Genomic DNA, 20,859 nt, shown 5'->3' on the forward strand with positions numbered 1-20,859 from the left:
TTATTTTCGTGTCCGGACATTTAAACGACCCATCCCTCATGGGATTACACAGACACATTAATTACATCAAAATATAACATTCCGCTGTGTAAACCACCTACTTCCAGCTACAAATAATAATAATGATAATAAGCAGCAACAAATAATAATAATAAATAAAATTACAATTAAAACAAAATAAAATAAAATATACCACACTAGAAAATGAACAAAAAAAAAAAAAAAATACAAAAAGAATACACCCACAAAAATACCGACCCACACGCACATATATATATATATATATATATATATATATATATATATATATATATATATATATATATATATATATATATATATATATATATATATCAGTGCAGCATGAAACGATCATTTGTGACAATGAAAATCAGAGTGAATGCATTCAAAAGACATTTGATACTAGATTTTCTTGAACTGTCTGCACCTTAATTGAAAAATATATACCGTATTTTCGCGACCATAAGGCGCAACTTTTTTTTTTTTTTTTTTTTTTAAATGTGCCGGGCGCCTTAAGAAACGGTGCGCCGTGTCTATTACCTGAATTACGGTAATGTCAGGTCGGCCACCATGAGAAGGTAAAAAGAGAAGGGGGCGGGTGAAGCTGAATGAGACCATCCACTGAGCTGTTTAATGCGAAATAGATGATGAAGACTTTTAAGGATTTGCTTGATGTGTAAAGTGAAATAAAATACAATCAAACTAAGTTTTGCTCCGCTCTATTTAAATAAGCACACTTGTGTGTGAGTGTTCTGCAGCGCCGACCGGTCGGAACCGTCCACATTCCCCGGTTAAAGCAGCGGCTGCAGCAGCGCGGTGATGGTCGCTGCTGCAGCCGACTTCCTGGTTCCCCAAGCGGGTCCGATGACCTGGTTCCCGGCCGCTTTAAGAGCAGAGATTTCTGGGGTCTGTCTCAGGTCAGATCAGCTTCACTTTCCGAGATTTGCAGCCAAATCTGTCGGTTACAAACCCGGTACCGGATCCCGACATGCGCGTGTGTGTATTCGCGGCGCGACACACAGATTCTCATGTAGGCTATGTGGTGCTGGACTGGCGCAGCTGATGGACAGAAACTTATGGTGATTTTTAAAAGAAAAACTTTGCATAAGAGGTTTCCAGCCGGAGTCATTATAAGGGTGAATGAAAAGAGGGGGCTGGATGAAGGGATGATGATGATCAAGAAGCTGAGACAGGTCTGGAAATTCGGACTGGCGCAGCTGAATTAACGGAGCTCCTGTCGGATACAAACCCCGGTACCGGCTCCCCGACAGCGCGTGTGTGAGCGGGTCCAGCGCGAGGGTCCCGGGACGCGGGACCCGGGACCGCCGCGGGACCAGCGCGGGGGGGGGCGGACCGGGACCCGGGACCCGGTCCAGCGCGAGGGAGCAGACGGGGAGCGGACCCGGTCCAGCGCGAGGGAGCAGACGGGGAGCGGGACCCGGTCCAGCGCGAGGGAGCAGACGGGGAGCGGGACCCGGGACCGCCGCGGTCGGGATTTTTAAAAGAAAAGCGTTCCCTAAAGAGACTTTTCCAGCCAGAGTGAAATGAAAAGGGCTGGATGGATGAGGAGATGATCAGTGGCTGAGACAGGTTTGTGCAGCAACCCGGTGGTTTTTTTTAATTCTTTAATGCAGAAACAGAATATGAACCTTTGAAGGGTTTGATTGATGTGAAAAGTGAAATAAAATATCAAACTAAGTTTTGCTTCTGCTGTATTTTTAGCGCGTGTGTGTTTTGCAGCGTGCGTGTGTGCAGCTCCGTCTCCGTAGACGGCGCCTTTTGGGTCGGTGCGCCGTATGTGTGTTTTAAAACCAAAAATGACACACAAAACTGAGGGTGCGCCTTTCCACACAGTGCGCCATATGGTCGCGAAAATACGGTAAATAAATACTTTTCTATTTGAGAAAATTCTTCAGTGACTCAAATTCCTGCCACATATTTTCAACCACAGAATTTACTTTTAATGCATGCTATTCTCTCTTTTTATTTATTTTGGGGGCGGGGGGGGTTATATACATTATTTATCTTTAACTGGAGGCAGCAACCGTTCACACTCTGCTCACATCAGGAGCCCGTCTCCCGCCTCAGCTCGCGTTAGTGCATTGATCTGCATCATGTCAGGAGGCGCGGCCGACTGTCGTAACCCCCTAAGCCCCACCAGTATCATTGCGACGGAATGATACAGGAGAAGATGGAAGTAAACAAAAAAAAAAAGAAAGCATTTTGTTAGTGATATATGCCAGCAGCAACTGCAGTGCAGTGCATTTCATCAGCAGTGCCTGACACTCAGGTGAGTCATGTCTTGCAGGGCGGGAGAGTGTGGGGGGTTTATGTTCCTGCGAGACCACAGGAAAACAAAGCTCTTAATATGAAATATTCAACTGCTCATTGTGTGTGTGTTTGTGAGTGTGAGTGTGAGTGAGGGAGTGAGTTCAGATTCTTAATGGAACGAACAAACACACGCACAAGTACGGCTGATAAGAAGCGGTAACAGATTTGGCACAGAGTGTTATTAAAACTCCTGTGATCCACTCCCTTTATCATACTTACTCATCCCTCTTGTTCCTCTTACATCAGTGTCTAGTTCTCCTTATCCTATTCCAGTCTCCTACTCTCCACCATCTATTTGATTATCCACTGTTTATCTCACTTTCCTTGTCTTTCTTTAAACCACTCACGCTAACATTATTTATGAAAGATTAATTTATCCAATCAAAGCAAAATACTATAATGATTTGTGTTTGATTTGTCTGCCAAGGCAGTGATCATTACCCTTCCATCTTTTCTTCTCCCCTCCTATTCCCTGCATTTTCTCTCTGCAGTCCTTTTCTCTGTCCTCTGCCTGGCTTTTTCTCCCTACTTCATTAACTCACTGCTCAGCTAATGAACTCCATTGCCTTTGCTTGCACTTCCCTTCCTCCTCCCTCCCTCCCCGGAATCATTATCTTCAACCTCCCCATTTCTCACTTTTACAGGTCACCCAGTCCCTCCCCCTGCTGCTCTGTGTACCCAACCTCTTCAACTCTTTTCATTTAGCCATCCCTCAGAACAGTCACACTCAAAGGAATTTGGTTGTACCGCACCGCTTCCTGTGTGTGAATATATTAATAATTGAAGCGATGGAGCAGCTGTAGCAACAAATTTATCACCAGATCCTCTGATGTGCATCATCACTTAGAAAGAGATCCTTTTAGATTCAACTTATCATTTTATTATAATCTTTCCCTGTTCAGGTTTCCTGTTCATCATAATTTTAAACCCAATTTTTCTTCTTCACACACATATACACATCTAAATGAGGCCATTGTGTCTCAGAGTAATACATTTTGTGCGACCAACAAAGTTCAAATGAATTAAGAGGGAATTCCATTTCTTTTTTGCTTCATTTTATGTAGAGGGACATTGTACATTGATAAATATACCCAATTGTAGCACAAAAAGGCTAATTTGCATTGGCAGTCCCCCTCCAACACCTCCAACATTACACGACTTACAATATCAACAATTACATATCGCACAACACTGCAATAGTTAATACAATAAACAATTAATGATCACAGATTTGAGACGTTTTAAGCCATTCCTTGAGATTTCCCTTAAAGGAAGAGTATGAATATCAAACTATGAGCCATTCAGTCCCGATACAAATGGAGGAAGAGTTGCTCCATGTTCCTGGTAATAGGGCTGGGCGATATGGACCAAAAGTTATATCTCGATATTTTCTAGCTAAATGGCGATACTCGATATATATCTCGATATTTTTTCTGTGCCTTAATTGGGGTTTCCCCCAAAGCATTATAGCATAGCATCTCTGTTAGCTTCATTTTTTTCTGAGGCAAACCCTTACACAATATCAAAATGTATAAAACAAATGAAATAAAAATAAACTGCCTGCATATATAGAATAAAAATGCTTCTTGAATAAAATAAAACAAATATCCCTTTCCTGCATAACAATTAAATTAAAATACACTGTGCAATTAATACAATGTAGACAGTAACAGGCAGACTTTTCCACTGAGGTTGACAGTTGTGCAAATAACAAAACATTTGTGCAAATCCCAAATAAAACATTCAAGTCAATTTGTCACAAAATAAGCTATATCAAAATCATAAAAAAAAAATGTAAAAAAAAAAAAATGTTTTTTTTTTTTTTTTTTTAATCGATATAAACGACATTGTCTGGTACCACATCGTGTTTGAAAATATATCGATATATATTAACATCTCAATATATCGCCCAGCCCTATAAGTTGGGTTCACCTTCGGTGGAATTTGGACTCCCTCAGAAGTTGGACACCATTTCTAGGCCGAGGAGGTCTGGGTTGATGACCTTTGTGAATGATGATGTCCTGTTGGCTCCGTCAAACTGCGATCTCGCCCTACGCTGGGGCATCCAAGTGGAAAGCAGCAGGGATAAGAATCACCATCTTCAAGTCTGAAACCATTGTTCTCAGTTGGAAAAGGGGAAACACACTCTTTGGTTTAGGGATGAGGTCTTGGCTCAAGTGGAGAAGTCTTGAGGTCTTGTTAACAAGTGGGGGGAAACCGAGCAGGGACTCAACGGGTGGATCGACATGGCTTCTGCATTATTGCAGGTGAAGAGAGATTTGCACTGAAAATCCAGGGCTCTCTGTTTACTGGCTGAGCTACGTTCCTGCCCTCACCTCTGGTCATGAACTCTGAGTAGTGACTGCAGCCATAGGGTGTCCAGTGTCCCTTGAAAATAGGGTGAGAAGCCCAGTCATGCAGGGGGAACTCGGTATAGAGTCACTGGGAGGAGGCCCTGTGGGAGACCCAGGGCAACTGGAGGGACTATATCTCTGCTGGCCTAGGAATGCCTCCATATTTCCCCAGAAGATCTGGAAGAGGTGGCCGGGGAGAGGGAAGCCTGGGCCTCTCTGCGTATGCTGCTGCCCCCACAACCCAACCTTGGATGAGTTACCAAAGTTAATGGATGGTTGGATTAGTTAACTGAGGTAGTCCGATATTAATCAATTCAGGTCAATGACTTTCCTTTATTTTCTACAAATTTCAAAGTTACAAAGTCATTATTTAATCAATACAAACATGCATAGTTGGTATTTGTACTGTAACTACATTCATGCCAATTTCTTGGCTCAAATTCCACGGCCAAGGACTCGGCCCCTGAACCGTCTCGCCGGTCAACCCAACCCTGTCCATGAGAGCTGAAGATTCTCCCTCTCTCTCATGGAAACTTAAGTAGCCACAATTAAGCTGGAACTCTGAGACTTCTCTTTCAGATAATTCATAAAGATAAATGGAAGATTTATTATTAAAAGCTTTATGTGTAGGAGGAAGGATTTTTAATTATTTTGGGTATTTCACAGGGAATGAAGATAAAACTCAAGAAATAGGTTGTTTTTTGCCACTTCCCATCGGAATTTTTGGTGCTGCACTTTGAATCTGCCAAAGGCTTTTCCATTGTTGTTTTGATTCAGAGATTTGTGTATTTCTGAGGTCTGAAGCTGCAAAATGAACAAAGATACTATCTCTAAATTGTTGTCTGATGTTAGCATTTGAGTTAACAAAGAAAGACATTTTCAGAATCAGAATCATCTTTATTTGACCATTTCAGGTCAAACAAGACAGGCAATTTGGTTATTTTCGCTCGCTTTTTTTTTCTCTTAAGTATCTCAGGGAGTTGTTCATGAGTAAGGGAGAAGCCACTTGAGGTAGTTTGGGCACCTTAGCCGTCATATACAAAGAGTGCACAGCACAAAAAATGTGCGTACGCCACTTTCTATGCTCACGGTCGGATCTTCAAAAGGTGATTTGAACATGGAAAGTTTCGGTCCTTCACGCACACATCAACTCTGGCGTACGCACATTTCTGAGGTTATGTCTAAGTCCAGAATATAAGGAAACGGGACGTCAACAATAAGTTCACGACCACAGATGAAGGACACGACAGTCCCCACAACACCAGATAAGTATGGAACTGCAACAATCTCACAATCAATCACATGAACATATAAATGTACAAGCACAACAATGGAACCAGCCAATCCCAATGGCAGCTTTGGCTCCGTTAGAGGAACCTGCTGATGCATCAGATCACACTGATCTGCTGGTCCAGGGTGAAGACTGGATCATCAGCCGTGTGGCAGGGTGGAGGATTGGGCGTGGTCTGCGGGGAGCAGCACACAGGTGGCGCGGGCCTGGTCCACCTGTGCCCAATCAATCTCTCCACCCTGCCTGGGTATTTAAGGAGCGGCTGCACACCAGCAAAGGGTTCTGCTCTGCAGGAATGACAGAGCTGCTATGTGCTGGTACTCGTCTGCGTCTTGTGTGCGAATAAAAGAACCACAATTTTCCCACAAAACCCCCGTGTCCTCTGTCCTGTCTGGTGACCTCCGGTAGCACGAGGTTGCTACAAGCCGGTTTAGGTCACCAAGAAGATCCTTCTGGATCGCTGCCCTGAACTGGTTCCAGCTGCTCCGGTTCAGACCAACATGAACCTTTCAGCCTGAGCTGCTACAAGTCGGACATCTCTCAGTCGCCATGACGACAGTATGGGAGACTACTCGAGAAAAAAGGCTGATCCTTAGACAAAGACGAACATTAAAACCCAATTTGTCTTTTTAAAATAAAACTAACATGTGAAAGGTTGGTTGGTACAAACTGATGTGACTCAGCAATGAATGAATAAAGTTTTTATTGAATGTTTAGGCAACTTTCAGAGTCTGATATTTCATTTCATTTCATTTCATTTCATTTTTATTTATTCCATATCATGGAAATAGTCCACACATGTTCCATTCCACAATGGAAAAGGGGCAAGAAGAAGAAAGCCTTATATACCAAGCCCCTTTCTCAAAAGAAAATAAAACAATTCATATAAAGATGGTCTGTCCGTCTGTTCAACAATCAATACTTATATAATACCAAAAAAAAAAAAAAAAGGAATAATGAAAAAACAAAAAATAAGAAAACATACACACTAACTCACCAACAATATAAAACAGATACAACAAAATATATTTTACCCGTTAAATTCATATTGTCTAATTGTATGGTTTTTGTACAATTTTTTGAACTGGTGAATATTTCTACAATCCTTCAAATCAGCTGCCAAGGAGTTCCATAATTTTACACCAGAAACTGAAATACACATTTGTTTTAAAGTGGTGCGTGCAAACGGATGTTTAAAATCAAATTTCCTCCTATTATTCTTATCTTCTGAACTAAAAACAAAAAAACGTTGTATATTTTCAGGCAATATTCTGCTTTTTGCCTTGAACATAACCAATAAAGTCTGTAACTCAATAATGTCTTTAAGTTTAAGTAATCCTGCATTAATGAAAAGTCCATTGGTGTGTTCTCTTGCCTGCTTTTTATGTATGATCCTTACTGCTCTCTTCTGTAAAATAAACAAAGGCTTGATATTTGTTGTGTATGTATTCCCCCAAACTTCCACACAATAACTAAAATAAGGCAAAATAAGGGAGCAATACAAAATTCGCATTGTCTTGTAATCTAAAACATGTTTCACTTTGTTCAAAACAAAAATATTCTTTGACACCTTGGTTTTAACATAATTTAACTGAGATTTCCATGTGAGGTTTTCATCTATAATTACACCCAAAAATCTAAACTGATACACTCTTTCAATAGTAGATCCATCGATACACAAAGACACCTTTTCATCCCCTTTCTGTTTAGAAAATACCATGAACTTAGTTTTTTTTAAATTAAGTGATAACTTATTCTTGTCAAACCATTTTTTCAAATTAACCATTTCTTTTTCAATGCTGTCCATCAACGTTTTCAAATTGTCTCCTGAACTAAAAAAATTTGTGTCATCCGCAAACAAAACAAATTGTAATAATTTTGATACCTCACATATGTCATTAACATATAAAATAAAGAGCTTAGGTCCAAGGACCGAACCTTGGGGAACACCACACTCAATTTTCCTGCACACAGAATCATTACCAGCAAACTGTACATACTGTTGTCTGTTCTCCAAATAACTGCACAGCCATTTCAAAACAACACCTCTCATCCCATACATTTGCAATTTAGAAATTAAAATATTGTGATCTATCGTGTCAAATGCTTTTTTTAAATCAAGAAATATTCCTACTGTGTATTTTTTACACTCAATTGCTGTTGTTATCTCTTCTACTATTTTCATTAATGCTAAGGATGTTGATCTGTTTGTTCGAAAACCATACTGACTCTCACTCAGCAGTTTGTTCTTTTCAAGAAAACTATCAAGTTTTTTTACAAACACTTTTTCAAGCACTTTTGAAAATTGCGAAAGCAGAGACACTGGCCTATAGTTAGTTAAACTGTGTTTGTCTCCTGTTTTAAAAAGTGGAATAACCTTTGCAGTTTTCATTCTGTCAGGAAAAATACCTGTACGAAAAGAAAGATTGAAAATATAACTTAAAGGTTTGAGTATACAATCAATTGTTTTCTTCACTATAATCATGTCTAATCCATCACTATCGATTGATGTTTTATTCTTGAGTTTTTCTACTGTTGATCTTATTTCATTTTCACTCACTTCCCCCAGAAACATGGACTGTATCACTTTACTGTCCCCATTCCAACAACCTTTCAGTTGTGCTTCATTACTTTTATTAATTGTCTTTGCTAGGTTAGGGCCGACATTGACAAAGAAAGAATTGAATTCATTTGCCACCTCTTTTGTATTTTTTATGATCTTATTTTTGTCATTGATAAAATGATTAGGCAATGGTCTTGGCGCAGAATTATTTCCAATGACATTATTTAATATTTTCCAAGTACCTTTGATATTGTTTTGATTTTCTTTTAACATTTTATTATAATATTCTTTCTTGGCTTGTCTCATTATCATTGTCAGCTTATTTTTATACACCTTATATCGCTTCTCAGATGTTTTTGTTTTATATTTAATGAAGTCTTTGTAAAGTTTATTTTTCTTTTTACATGCATTTTGTAATCCCTTTGTTATCCAGGGCTTTTCATTGTACTTACGTTTATGTTTGCATTGTATTATTGGACAATATGAATCATAAAGTGACAAATATATCTTTAAAAAGGCTTCATAAGCATCATTTACCTCTTCCACATAAACCCCTTTCCATTCTTCTCTCAACAGGTCAGTCCTTAATTTATGCATTACTTCATCAGTCCTAACTCTAACATGTCTACAGATATTTTCCTTCTTCTTCCTCTTTATTTGATGATTATATGTTAGAAATACAGGTAAATGATCACTTATATCATTTATTATCAGTCCACTTTTAACATTATTCTCCATGATATTTACAAATATATTATCAATTAATGTTGCACAAGTCGAGGTTACTCTACTGGGCTTTGTTATCAATAAAAAAAAATAAAAGATATCGAGTCAGCTGCAGGTGCTGCAGGACTCCAGAAAGTGTTTCTCCGGTGATGGACCGGGATCTAGACCGGTCTCTCATCCTGCGGCTGCAACACTCAGTTAAAGCGACTTTGTTCTTTATTTCTCACGTTTACACCTCGATACATCACGTTGAAACAACTTGTCTTTATTTCTGCAGCAGAGGAATCATATCATGATGCTTTATGTTTTAAATATAAGTCCAGCACGCAGCTCCTAAAGTTCCGGCCTGCAAACATGCACAAAAGAGAAAAAATGGGGCCAGCACAAGAAACTACAGGAACGATGGACAAAAATTATGAGATAATAAATAAAAATGGAGAAGAGAGGAAGGGTGAGAGGCACCGCCCAGTGGATCATGTCGGTTCCCCCCTGCAGCATAGGTTTATGTTGTTCACATTGTTATACTTATGAGAGAGGTGATCGCGGACATCCACAATGTGTAGGACTCAATAAACGTGTACATTGGTCTTAATCCGTTAGTGTATAATACGCGTGACAATAAAGCGGAACAAGGAGCCGTTTTTCGTCCACCAACTTAAGTTCAGGTGGTGGTTCTTAAAATACAAACAAAAAAAAGAGAGTAATAATGCACTAACGCTAAATATGAAAGGAGCCGTATGTAAGAGCAATAATAAAACAAATCATAAAATGACCCCGATATGTCAACAGTTATTTAAAAATCATGTTCATTTCAAATACTTATGTCACTGACAACAGCACTCAAGCCAGGATATTCCAGTTTAAAAAGAGGAGTTGCAGCCCTCAACGGATGTTTATGTTGTCATTTTTTGTTTTGGCCTGAAGCTCCACCCTCCACATATCTCCCAATCGGTCAGTAATGTTTCGGCATCCGGGTTGCCAGCTCGGCTCTAATTATTGCAGCAGCCGCTACGAACGTGTTGGATGGATTTTCGCGACCATACGGGCGCCGTGTGGAAAGGCGCACCCTCAGTTTTGTGTCATTTCTGTATTTAAAACACACACACGGCGCACCGAACCTAAAGGCGCCGTCTACACACACACACGCGCGCGCGCCGCAGAACACACACACAAGCACACAACTGTGCGTATTTAAAAATAGAGCGGAAGCAAAACTTTGTTTGATTGTAGGCTACTTTATTTCAGTTTTTACATTAATCAAACCCATCGAAGTCTCATCCTCTGTTTCTGCATTAAAGAGCTCCGCTAAATCAGCTGTGCCAGTCCCAATTTCCTCGCTTTCAGAGTCACTTTCCGTGCTGTGTGGCGCCTCGGACTTGCCAGCTTTTGCAAATGCTCGCAAAATAGTCCCAGCAGACACGTTAGCACACGCATCAACAATACATCTGCAAACTGTGGCATAACTTGCCCAGCGCTGCTTTCCCCTCTTGGTGAAACTGTGTTCTCCCTCAGTCATCCAGCTCTCCCACGCCGCTGCAGCCTTAAGGCTGATTTATGGTTCCGCGTTACACCAACGCAGAGCCTACGCCGTAGGGTACGCGGCCACGCGCACGTACGGTGCGCTTCGCTGTGTAATTAAATTTTGCAGTACATTATTATTATATATTATTATTATATATATTACTTCGCAAAAGATCTTTCATTAAGCATTAAATACATAAAAATAAACTTACTGTGTAGGACTCGTCGCTTGCCATGGCAGCCTACGTTCCTGCTGCATTCTGCAGCCTACCTGGCAACCTCTGGTCAGGGGGAGGAGGGGGAGGGTACACGCCGCTCAACAGTATTTTGAAAGTGACTGCAGTACCAGTTTTGGCCATTTCTTACACACGGCTCCTTTAACATTCACAAACACTTACGAACATAATGAACCCACAACTCTCCACGTAACGCAGAACAAAGCAAAGAACATTGTTACCCATAATGCAATGCAGTCAACACAACTACAGCGCGTTACTCTGGGTTTGTTTTACAGCTTAAATCGGAAGAAATGCCCCCAAATAAGTTATTTTCCAGGCCTCAACTTCTAACAAGAGTGTGTCCAGCTCACGTCCAATGTGTATTTTAATTTGTTTCACTTGTTTTTGCAAGTTCCTTGTTAGGATGAGCGTTTTTTAATGGATATTTAATAGGGGTGTAACAATATCTTGTGCCACGAAATTTTGCGATACAAAAACGTCACGATACGTGTCGTGGAGGTGACAAACTGTATCGCGATATTGGGTTATTAATATTAATCTATTGTGTTGACTAGTAACGCGCATCCGACCACGCCTCGACCCGCGGACCAAAATCTTCCTCCGCTCAGAAGAAACTAGTACCGTTTTGCGGTTCCGATCACGGGACTCTTGCAGGGTTTTGAGCTCTGAACTTTTACTTATGTAAGGCTGGTGTAGAATTAAGCCTTACCTTATTAAATTAAACCTTTTTGGGGTCGTGAGTAGGATAAACACGGGGACAACTTCTGCTGAGTTCCAGTGTACTTTAATGTCCCTCAACAGTGTAGGATTTTAGAACATCAACACAGCACCTAGTGCCGTACTGTGGCGTATCACTCCGCCCAATCTAAAACAGACTAATCACTACAGATAAACTGACTAGTGTCATTATAGTCCCTGATTTACATCAGAATATAAAGAATATATTTATAAAATAATGAACCCTGAATTACCAAAATAACCTTCTTAACAAAAACTAATCTCCTCTTACACTTATAAGGTGAGCATGAATCAATATTTTTTATGATGTAAAATTGTATGTATTTATTTACTTTTATTTATTTATTTAATTTTAGTTGTTAAATTTCTGGAAAAGAAAAAAGTCAAATTATACATGAGAGAAACTATTCAGTTTGTGGCTAAATATTTGTACTTGTATGAAACTGAAGATGCATAATGCAAACCTGACATTGACTTTTACATGATAGAAACTATTCAGTTTGTGGAAAATGGTTGGCCTGGCTTTCTCTTTAAAACTTAAACAGTTATAAAGCATTACAAACTGTAATACACAGCATTGTTTTGTATTTTGTGTCTTTCAAATAAAAGACAATTTTTTCCAGTCATATGTTCCTCATTCAAGGTTGTTAAAAAAATACTGCTATAATATCGTATCGTTATCGTGACCTCAATATCGTGTATCGTGAGATTAGTGTATCATTACACCCCTAATATTTATCCTCATTATCATATTCAAATGGATCTACTTGAGGGAGGAGACAGGGCGGAGTGTTGTGCCCCCGCATGTGCGCTCAATTCCACGTTGATTGTGATGTTCAAAGAAACGTGCGTGGATGTTGGCGTACATCTGAATTTTTTATTGCGTACGCAAGAATTCCACGCACGGATTCACATTGAAATCCATGCAGTCTTTATACATGAGGCCCCTGGTGAGGCTGCCTCCCTGGAGAGCTAGAAAGCCCTGAGAATATATTTCTCAGCTGAGCTGCACGTGGTGTCCCCCCAGAAGGGTTAGGAGATGGCCAGGGAGACGAGGGGGGTTCTGCCTCTTGATTTGGTTCCCCCTCTGCAACACAGGCCCATATAATCAGATGTTAATTGATAGATGGATGGACTGATTCTCATATGCAGGGATATATAATGCTTTTTCAAAGCATGCCCAACCAGTCATATTTCCCAACATGATGTTATAAAAACATGACTGCCAGCCATCGACATGATCAAGATGTTGTTGCCTAGCATTTATGCAGCAATTTCCATTTTTGCAGGCAGCTGCAGACTGAGATTACAGCAACAGGGAGAATTGTTCCTGCTAGGCTGGGCTGGATTCTCATCTTGTACACGAATCACAACCTCCCCTGGTGCTGCATTGTATTCTGCCCCGCTGAAGCTATTGTAGCAGGAGAAATGACATCTCTGCCTCCCATTATGATGAATATCTTACTGTGAGATTTTTGAAAGTTGTTGCACAAATGTGTCGAGGATGAACATGCCTTAGAAATCAGTCTTCTTTTTAGGGGAATCATTGTCCTTATGCCGTTTTTCCCCCCCCAAGATTTCTGTTATTATGTGCCCTTTTTCCTATTGCCACTTTGTGCCAGGTCAGTGATTTCTTATTCTCCTTCTCTACAGAAAGCTGGATGCCTTCATATATGACGCTGCAGTGCTGAACTATATGGCGAGGAAGGACGAGGGATGCAAGGTAAAAACAACAAAACAAAAAAATAGGTTTTCCCTTTTAACCCTTGTAATGTCTTTGGGTCAAAATGACCTAATTCTCCTTCCTTCTTCCCGTCCTCTTTTCTCCCTTCCTTCCTTCCTTCCTTCCTTCCTTCCTTCCTTCCTTCCTTCCTTCCTTCCTTCCTTCCTTCCTTCCTTCCTTCCTTCCTTCCTTCCTTCCTTCCTTCCTTCCTTCCTTCCTTCCTTTCTTCCTTCTTTTTTCTCTTCCTTCCTTTCCTCCTGCTCTCTCGTTCCTTCTTCCCTTCCTCCTTTCTCCCTTCCTTCCTTCTTTCCTTGTTTTCTCCCATCATTCCTTCCTTCCTTCTTTCCTCCCTTCCTTCTTTTCTCCCTTCCTTCCTTCTTTCCTTGTTTCCTTCCTTCCTTCTTTCCTCCCTTCCTTCTTTTTCTCCTTTCCTTCCTTCTTTCCTTGTTTTCTCCCATCCTTCCTTCCTTCCATCATTCCTTCCTCCCTTCCTTATTTCCTCCTGCTCTCTCTTTCCTTCCTTCCTTCCTTCCTTCCTTCCTTCCTTCCTTCCTTCCTCTTTTCTCCCTTCCTTCCTTCTTTTCTCCCTTCCTTGCTTCTTTACTCCCTTCCTGCTTTTCTCCCTTCCTTCCTTCTTTCCTTGTTTTCTCCCATCATTCCGTACTTCCGTACTTCCTTCCTTCCTTCCTTCCTTCCTTCCTTCCTTCCTTCTTTTCTCCTGTCCTTCCTTCCTTCCTTCCTTCCTTCCTTCCTTCCTTCCTTCCTTCCTTCCTTCCTTCCTTCCTTCTTTTCTCCTGTCCTTCCTTCTTTTCTTCCTTCTTTCCTTCCTTCCTTCCTTCCTTCTTTTCTCCTGTCCTTCCTTCCTTCCTTCCTTCCTTCCTTCCTTCCTTCCTTCCTTCCTTCCTTCCTTCCTTCCTTCCTTCCTTCCTTCCTTCCTTCTTTTCTCCTGTCCTTCCTTCCTTCCTTCCTTCCTTCCTTCCTTCCTTCTTTTCTCCCTTCCTTCCTTCCTTCCTTCCTTCCTTCCTTCCTTCCTTCCTTCCTCCCTTCTTCTCTTCCTCCTCCCTTGACCCGAAGACAGCACAAGGGTTAAAGCTCCACACAGTGACATCCACATGTGGAGAGGGATTGCTCAGGTCCCCCCTGCTGTTATAATTATTATACATTTAATAATAAGGGCATGCCACATATAAACCTGCTTCATTTAAATCAAACACTTTAATGCATTGATTTTAGTCCCTTCTGGTCAGTTTATATTGTCATTCTTGGATGGTGCTGATGTTGACATAAATGTATATTTGTACGGCTCTCACATTGTGAATAAAAGTCTCTCAGTGATCATTTGCTGTGCGGTCTGTAAGGCGGCTAAGCTCCTGCAGCCTCAAACAACAGCCACTGCTGCAGTAATTATTACGGCTGATGTGGATCTATCGTAATTCCTTCACTGAAACAATATCTCACTCACCAGTTGTGGGATTTTAGGGGATGTTGATATACGAGCTGTGCCAACTGCATCCATGTGACGTTGACAGAAGCCAAAAACAGTCAGAGTAGAGATTGCTGCTCATTTCCATCTGCCTGTTTGTCTGGTACTATCTCTGTGATTTAACACCTTGTGCATATGCATGACTTTATGGATATTCATGAGCCTGCTTGATTCCAAAAGGTGATGACCATCGGCTCTGGTAAGGTGTTTGCCACTACAGGCTACGGCATCGCCCTGCACAAGAACTCCCGCTGGAAAAGACCACTGGATCTGGCGCTGCTGCAGTTGGTTGGAGACGGTGAGTAAAACTGTGGGGCAGTTTAAATGTACTAAAATAAGATGAAGAGAAAATGAGAGAATAGGCAACATGTCCACAATCAAAAGGACATCAGTTGTGATTGTGGCTACATGTCAGAAATGTGGATTGAAAGCTTGTGTTGGTGGATTGAAAATGTTCTTCTAACACAAAGAGGTAATAGTCTTTTGATAATGGTGAGCATTAAGTAATTGACACTGGGGCATCTCCCTGTTGAGTTTTATTGAGTTATTCATCAGTATGGGTTTTTCACGCAGTCTCCATGAATGTTTGGAAATATCTGAATGTGTGAAGAGTCTGTAAAGGAGGAGCAATGACAGAAATTACAGTGTTTATTGACAACAGATGTTGAAGAATATTAGAAATCTGATAAAGGACATTTTACTGTGCAAGAGTTTTATCTATTAACTGTAAGTTTCCTTCCATGCTATCTATGGATGGAGACAGTTTTTGTTTTACCTACAAATGCTGTATGTTACATCAACAGTTTAGTTGTTGCTTGGCTACAAACCAAATGCACCAATAGAGGGAATGCGCATGACGTCACAGATGCGACTTCACGAGTGTCAGAAAGACTGAGTGGCAGCGTAAACTTTCAGTTTGAGCAACTGGAAAACATCTAAAATGGGAAAGAGCTGTTGTGCGATCGACTGTACTCATAGATTTAGCAAGAAATCGGAGTTATCATTTTACAGACTGCCGAAAAATAAGCTTAAGAGAGACAAATGGATCACTGCAATTCACAGAAACAACTGGATTCCAGGCACCGAAACGTGGATTTGTGGTTCCCATTTTGTATCAGGTAATGTTGGATTTTTGGGTAGCTAACGTTAAACGGTCAAATCATAAAGTTCGGTGTCTTCATCACTTTAATTTCTACAACAAATCCTGCCTTGAAGTCGGACCAAGCGTCAAGACTTTTGTAAGCCTTCAAGCTTTGCTTCGTGTATTTCCCCGGCGTAGAAATTAAGTACATATAAATATCAGGAAACTGGATTTGTGGCCAAATATTAATGTCCATGGACCACTGGTTCTTGGTAACTGTACCAAATATTAATGTCCATGGACCACTGGTTCTTGGTAACTGTACCAAATATTAATGTCCATGGACCACTGGTTCTTGGTAACTGTACCAAATATTAATGTCCATGGACCACTGGTTCTTGGGGATCAACACATTACTTAAAAGAAAAAAAATGCTAATTTCTAAACAGTGGCCTCACTGTGACGTCTAAGAAACCAGTTTGATGTGGTTTGAACTGTTTGGCATGGCATGTCACAAGATGACAAGATGATCGCATGATGGTGTCTTTTTAGATGTAGCTTTCTTGTATATACAGTAGGGACTGTTGGGTTGGGCGAAAAATAATAAAATACTAATTCTAGCACTGGCATGGCAGTAGTCTGACCAGCACTGATCCAGCTGGAACCTCTTATGTGATTTTGTGCTTGTGTTGTTCTCTCAGGTGTAAGTCACTTTGGACTAAAGCGACTGCTAAATGACAGTAAGTAGTAGTAGTACTCACTCACTTGTATTATACAAATAACTCCAACAGCCTGATCCAGAGCTCCAAGGCAAGATGCATCTATGCTTTCAAGTTGTTCATGTCAATTCTGACCCTGACACCCAAATACTGGAGCAGAAATCAAGACTAATCAGACGAGGCAACAGTTGTGGTGACTCCATACAAACCATAGCCTCAGTTTGAAGTGTTTTTAACTGGCAGAAGAAGCACAAACCATGGTCCTTTGCTGCTGCTCATTTAAATCACATTTATTTCCCCTTCTGATGCTTGCACTGAACTTAAGTAGGTTGTATTGATTTGTTGCATGCTTAAACCCACCAAGGCGCTGCTATGTGAGTAGATAAGAGCGGCTGAACAGGTGGACCGTATAAAGTGACCAGTGAGTGTGAACTGATAGGGTTGCAAAGGGGTGGAAAATTTCCGGTAAATTTCCGGAAACTTTCCATGGGAAGTTAAGCTGGGGAATTTTGGAAATATTCCAAATTGGAAACTTTCCATGGGAATTATGGGAATTTATGGGAATTATTGGGAATTTATGGGAATTTATGGGAATTAACTGTAAATTGGGGGTAATTTAAACAAACTGTATCATATCCAAACATAAATGTAAATATTTATTTTGTCATAAGCAGATATCCATGCAAGATAATACAAAAACATGACATTTCAACAGATTTATTTGAGTAGAACTTTAGTTTTTATTCTTGTATGAACAATTATTTTAATGAACAACAAAAACATGAATGTTGAGTAAATACTAACTCACCCCACTCCCCCACCCAATCAAAAAGTAATGCAAGTTAAACATTAATACCATTATATATCAAATATATTTAACCCCCATAATATTATCATATATAGCCCTGCAGTAAGCTGTGTGCATGTGATGGAGGAATGCACAGTGCCTGTAGGGGGCCTGGCCTCAATAGCCCTGCAGTAAGCAATGTGCTGTGTGCATGTGATTGAGGAGTGTACTTGCATTAAATCTGGTTGTTTTAGCCAAGACTATGCTACAATATATTTCCCCCAACTATATTTAAGTTCCCTGTTAAGGGCCAACATTCAATTCTGTAAATTTCGTATTTATTCCCGTTAATTCCCGTTAATTCCCATATATTCCCGTTAATTCCCATATATTCCCATTAATTCCCATGGAAAGTTTCCAACTTTGAAAATTCCCGGATTTTTGCAACCCTAGAACTGAAACAAAGTTATTTTCCTTCAAACAATTAATTCAAAGAAGACTAAATAATTCAGCCATGGACTTATTTTGAACTATACACACTCTTTCTGTGTAAAACTCTCCCTGGTTAACTCATGGTAACCACAGTGGTCCCTCACCAGTAAATACAAGAGCAACGTTGGTCCACGGCCCAGTCAGGAAGAAGGAACGCAGCAGAGCCCTGCAGTCGTGTTGTAATTAAGTGAAGCTTGCAGATTCTGGAGTGAATTAAGTTATTCAGTCTGCTGTGATTCAGATAGCAGTGGTATGAAAATTAAGAAAGTTCATGGTCAAGTTCAAAGGTTTCAAATGAGGAAGGGACATTGAAAAGAAGGGGGAAGAAAAGATATGATGAACCTCGCAGATGGAAACGTCTGATGGGATCACTGAGAGACAGCAAGGAAATTAAAGGGGAGAGAGCTAATGAGAAAGAATAGACACGGCAATGTTGAGGGATAAAAAGTTAAAGCAGAGAAGAAGAAAGATGGAATCATCTCACTTTCATTGTTCATATGCTTCGTAGGACATCATTCATTGCCTAAATCTTGCCTTACCACTGCCGAAAGCGAGTCAAATTTAAGACAAAAAATAAATACATTTCAAAAATAAAACTGCTGGCCTCTTTAAAAACAGTTGTTGAAAATGTTGAAAACAGGCGAGCCAAAATGAGAGAGACATTTTAAATAACTTTTCCATCATCCAGCTTGCGATAATCAGGAGGATATAAACGTTAAAATGAGTACCTATTCTTTAATATTGGCATGAAAAAGCTCTCTGGCTTCTGCAATAGTTTGTGCTCATTCAGGGTGAAAACAGATTTACATATGTATGAAAAAATTAAAACAGGACTGCATTTACACGTCAGGAATCTTGCAAAATGAATGCACATAAGCAGTGAATGACAATGAAAGCTAAATGAAAGCCCCAGATTAGGGCTGGGACTATGTTTATGCATTTATAATTTCTTGCTGACGTGTGTGTAGACATGAAAAATGGATAATCTGATAGAAATGTGAAAACTGTATTGGTCTTTTCGAGTCCGTCGCAATCTCGGATGTGGTTCTGCCAGTATCTGGTGCAGGTCACAGCTGGTGGGGTGGGTTCCTCCAGGTCCCGGGGGGACACTGGGGGGCATCGCAACAGTCCCGTAGCTGGGACATTGTCTGTACTGTCTTCTGTCTGGCAGCTCCACGCTTTCATGAGGATGATGAAATCAAACGAAGCACTAACTTTATACAGTTTAAAAACACATACAAGAAAGCAATTCTTGACAAGTATAAAAATGGGGACCTAATTTGCCTTCCATATGTATTTCTTTGATTGTTATTCTGTTCCTTGTGGGTTGGTTCATATACGATACAAATATAACTGCCTGCATTCATGGCTGGTCATGGATCGTCGTAGAAATGACTGGGATATTGGATTTTTGAATTTAGGATATTGTAGGAGACCGGTTTAATTACGCCTTGATCTTTTTTATTGGTTGTTTGTGTTGTATTTATTTTTTTGTTATTTTGTATTTTCTTTTCTTTTCATTTTTAAATTTTTATAGGGCATATATGATATGCACTGCAAAAACTCAAAATCTTAACAAGAATATTTGTCTTATTTCTAGTTAAAATGTCTCATTTTTAGTAAAAAAAAATCTCATTACACTTAAAACAAGACTCATCACTGGAAAAAACAACAATTTCCACCTGTTTCAAGTAGATGTTCACTTAAAATAAGTATAAAAATCTGCCAGTGGAACAAGATTTTTTTGCTTTTAATAAGAAGATAAATCTTGTCCCACTGGCAGATTTTTCTACTTATTTCAAGTGAAAATGTACTTGAAACAGGTGAAAATTGTCAAATTTTTTTTTTTTTTTTTTTTTTTGGCCCGGCCCGGCCCAAAATCCCCATCGGCCCACCGGGCAAATGCCCGGTATGCCCGATGGCCAGTCCACCCCTGTATACAGGTGCGGCTTGTATATCTTTTTTTTATTGTTTTTCAAAAATAGAGCGGATGCGGCTTATGTACAGGTGCGGCTTATAGTCCAGAAAATACGGTAATTGATTGAAGGTATAAACATATCATAAAAAAGTGAAAAAAAACTTGAGATAGAGCTGAGAATTCTGCAACCAAGGAAAACAATCAAATCAAACTAAATTTACAGTCTAACACTGTTTAGCCCAGTGTTTCTCAATCCTGGTCCTCGAGTACCACTGTCCTGCATGTTTTAGATGCTACCCTGCTTCAACACACCGTGATAAAAGTACCTGTGTCATCAACAGAGCTATGCAGACCTTGGTGACAAGCTAATGAGGACCATTAATTAGAATCAGGTGTGTTGGTGCAGGGAAACATTTAAAACATGCAGGACAGGGGCCCAGGGACCAGGATTGAGAAACACTGGTTTAGCCTGTGTATTTCTTGTTTTTTTTTCCTCATATTTGAGGTCTGGAAACAATTAAGATCTAACTGTGCTTAGGTGGCCATAAACCAAAGATGGACTGGTAAGATTTAAAGAAAAAAAAGAAAGTATAAAGTTGGGAAAATGTCTACAGTATACAGCTGAGACACACACACACACACACACACTGCAAAAACTCAAAATCTTACCAGGAATATTTGTCTTATTTCTAGTTAAAATGTCTCATTTTTAGTCAAAAAAATCTCATTACACTTAAAACAAGAGTCATTACCAGAAAAATAACTTGTTATTTGACAATTTTCACCTGTTTCAAGTAAATTTTCACTTGAAACAAGTAGAAAAATCTGCCAGTGGGACAAGATTTATCTGCTCATTACAAGCAAAAAAATCT

General features: G+C 40.0%; 1 protein-coding gene across 1 annotated transcript in view; it reads left to right on the forward strand.

Annotated features, from left to right (window-relative positions):
- LOC133460922 (glutamate receptor ionotropic, NMDA 2D-like) overlaps positions 1–20,859 on the forward strand; it is a 254,791-nt gene that overhangs the window by 210,738 nt on the left and 23,194 nt on the right. Inside the window, exons 16-17 of the mRNA XM_061741634.1 lie at positions 13,438–13,507; positions 15,171–15,288. Coding sequence (XP_061597618.1) covers positions 13,438–13,507; positions 15,171–15,288 — 188 coding nt within the window. The remainder of the gene's footprint in view (positions 1–13,437; positions 13,508–15,170; positions 15,289–20,859) is intronic.

The sequence above is a fragment of the Cololabis saira genome, chromosome 15, assembly GCF_033807715.1.
Source record: "Cololabis saira isolate AMF1-May2022 chromosome 15, fColSai1.1, whole genome shotgun sequence".
Classification (NCBI taxonomy): domain Eukaryota; kingdom Metazoa; phylum Chordata; class Actinopteri; order Beloniformes; family Belonidae; genus Cololabis; species Cololabis saira.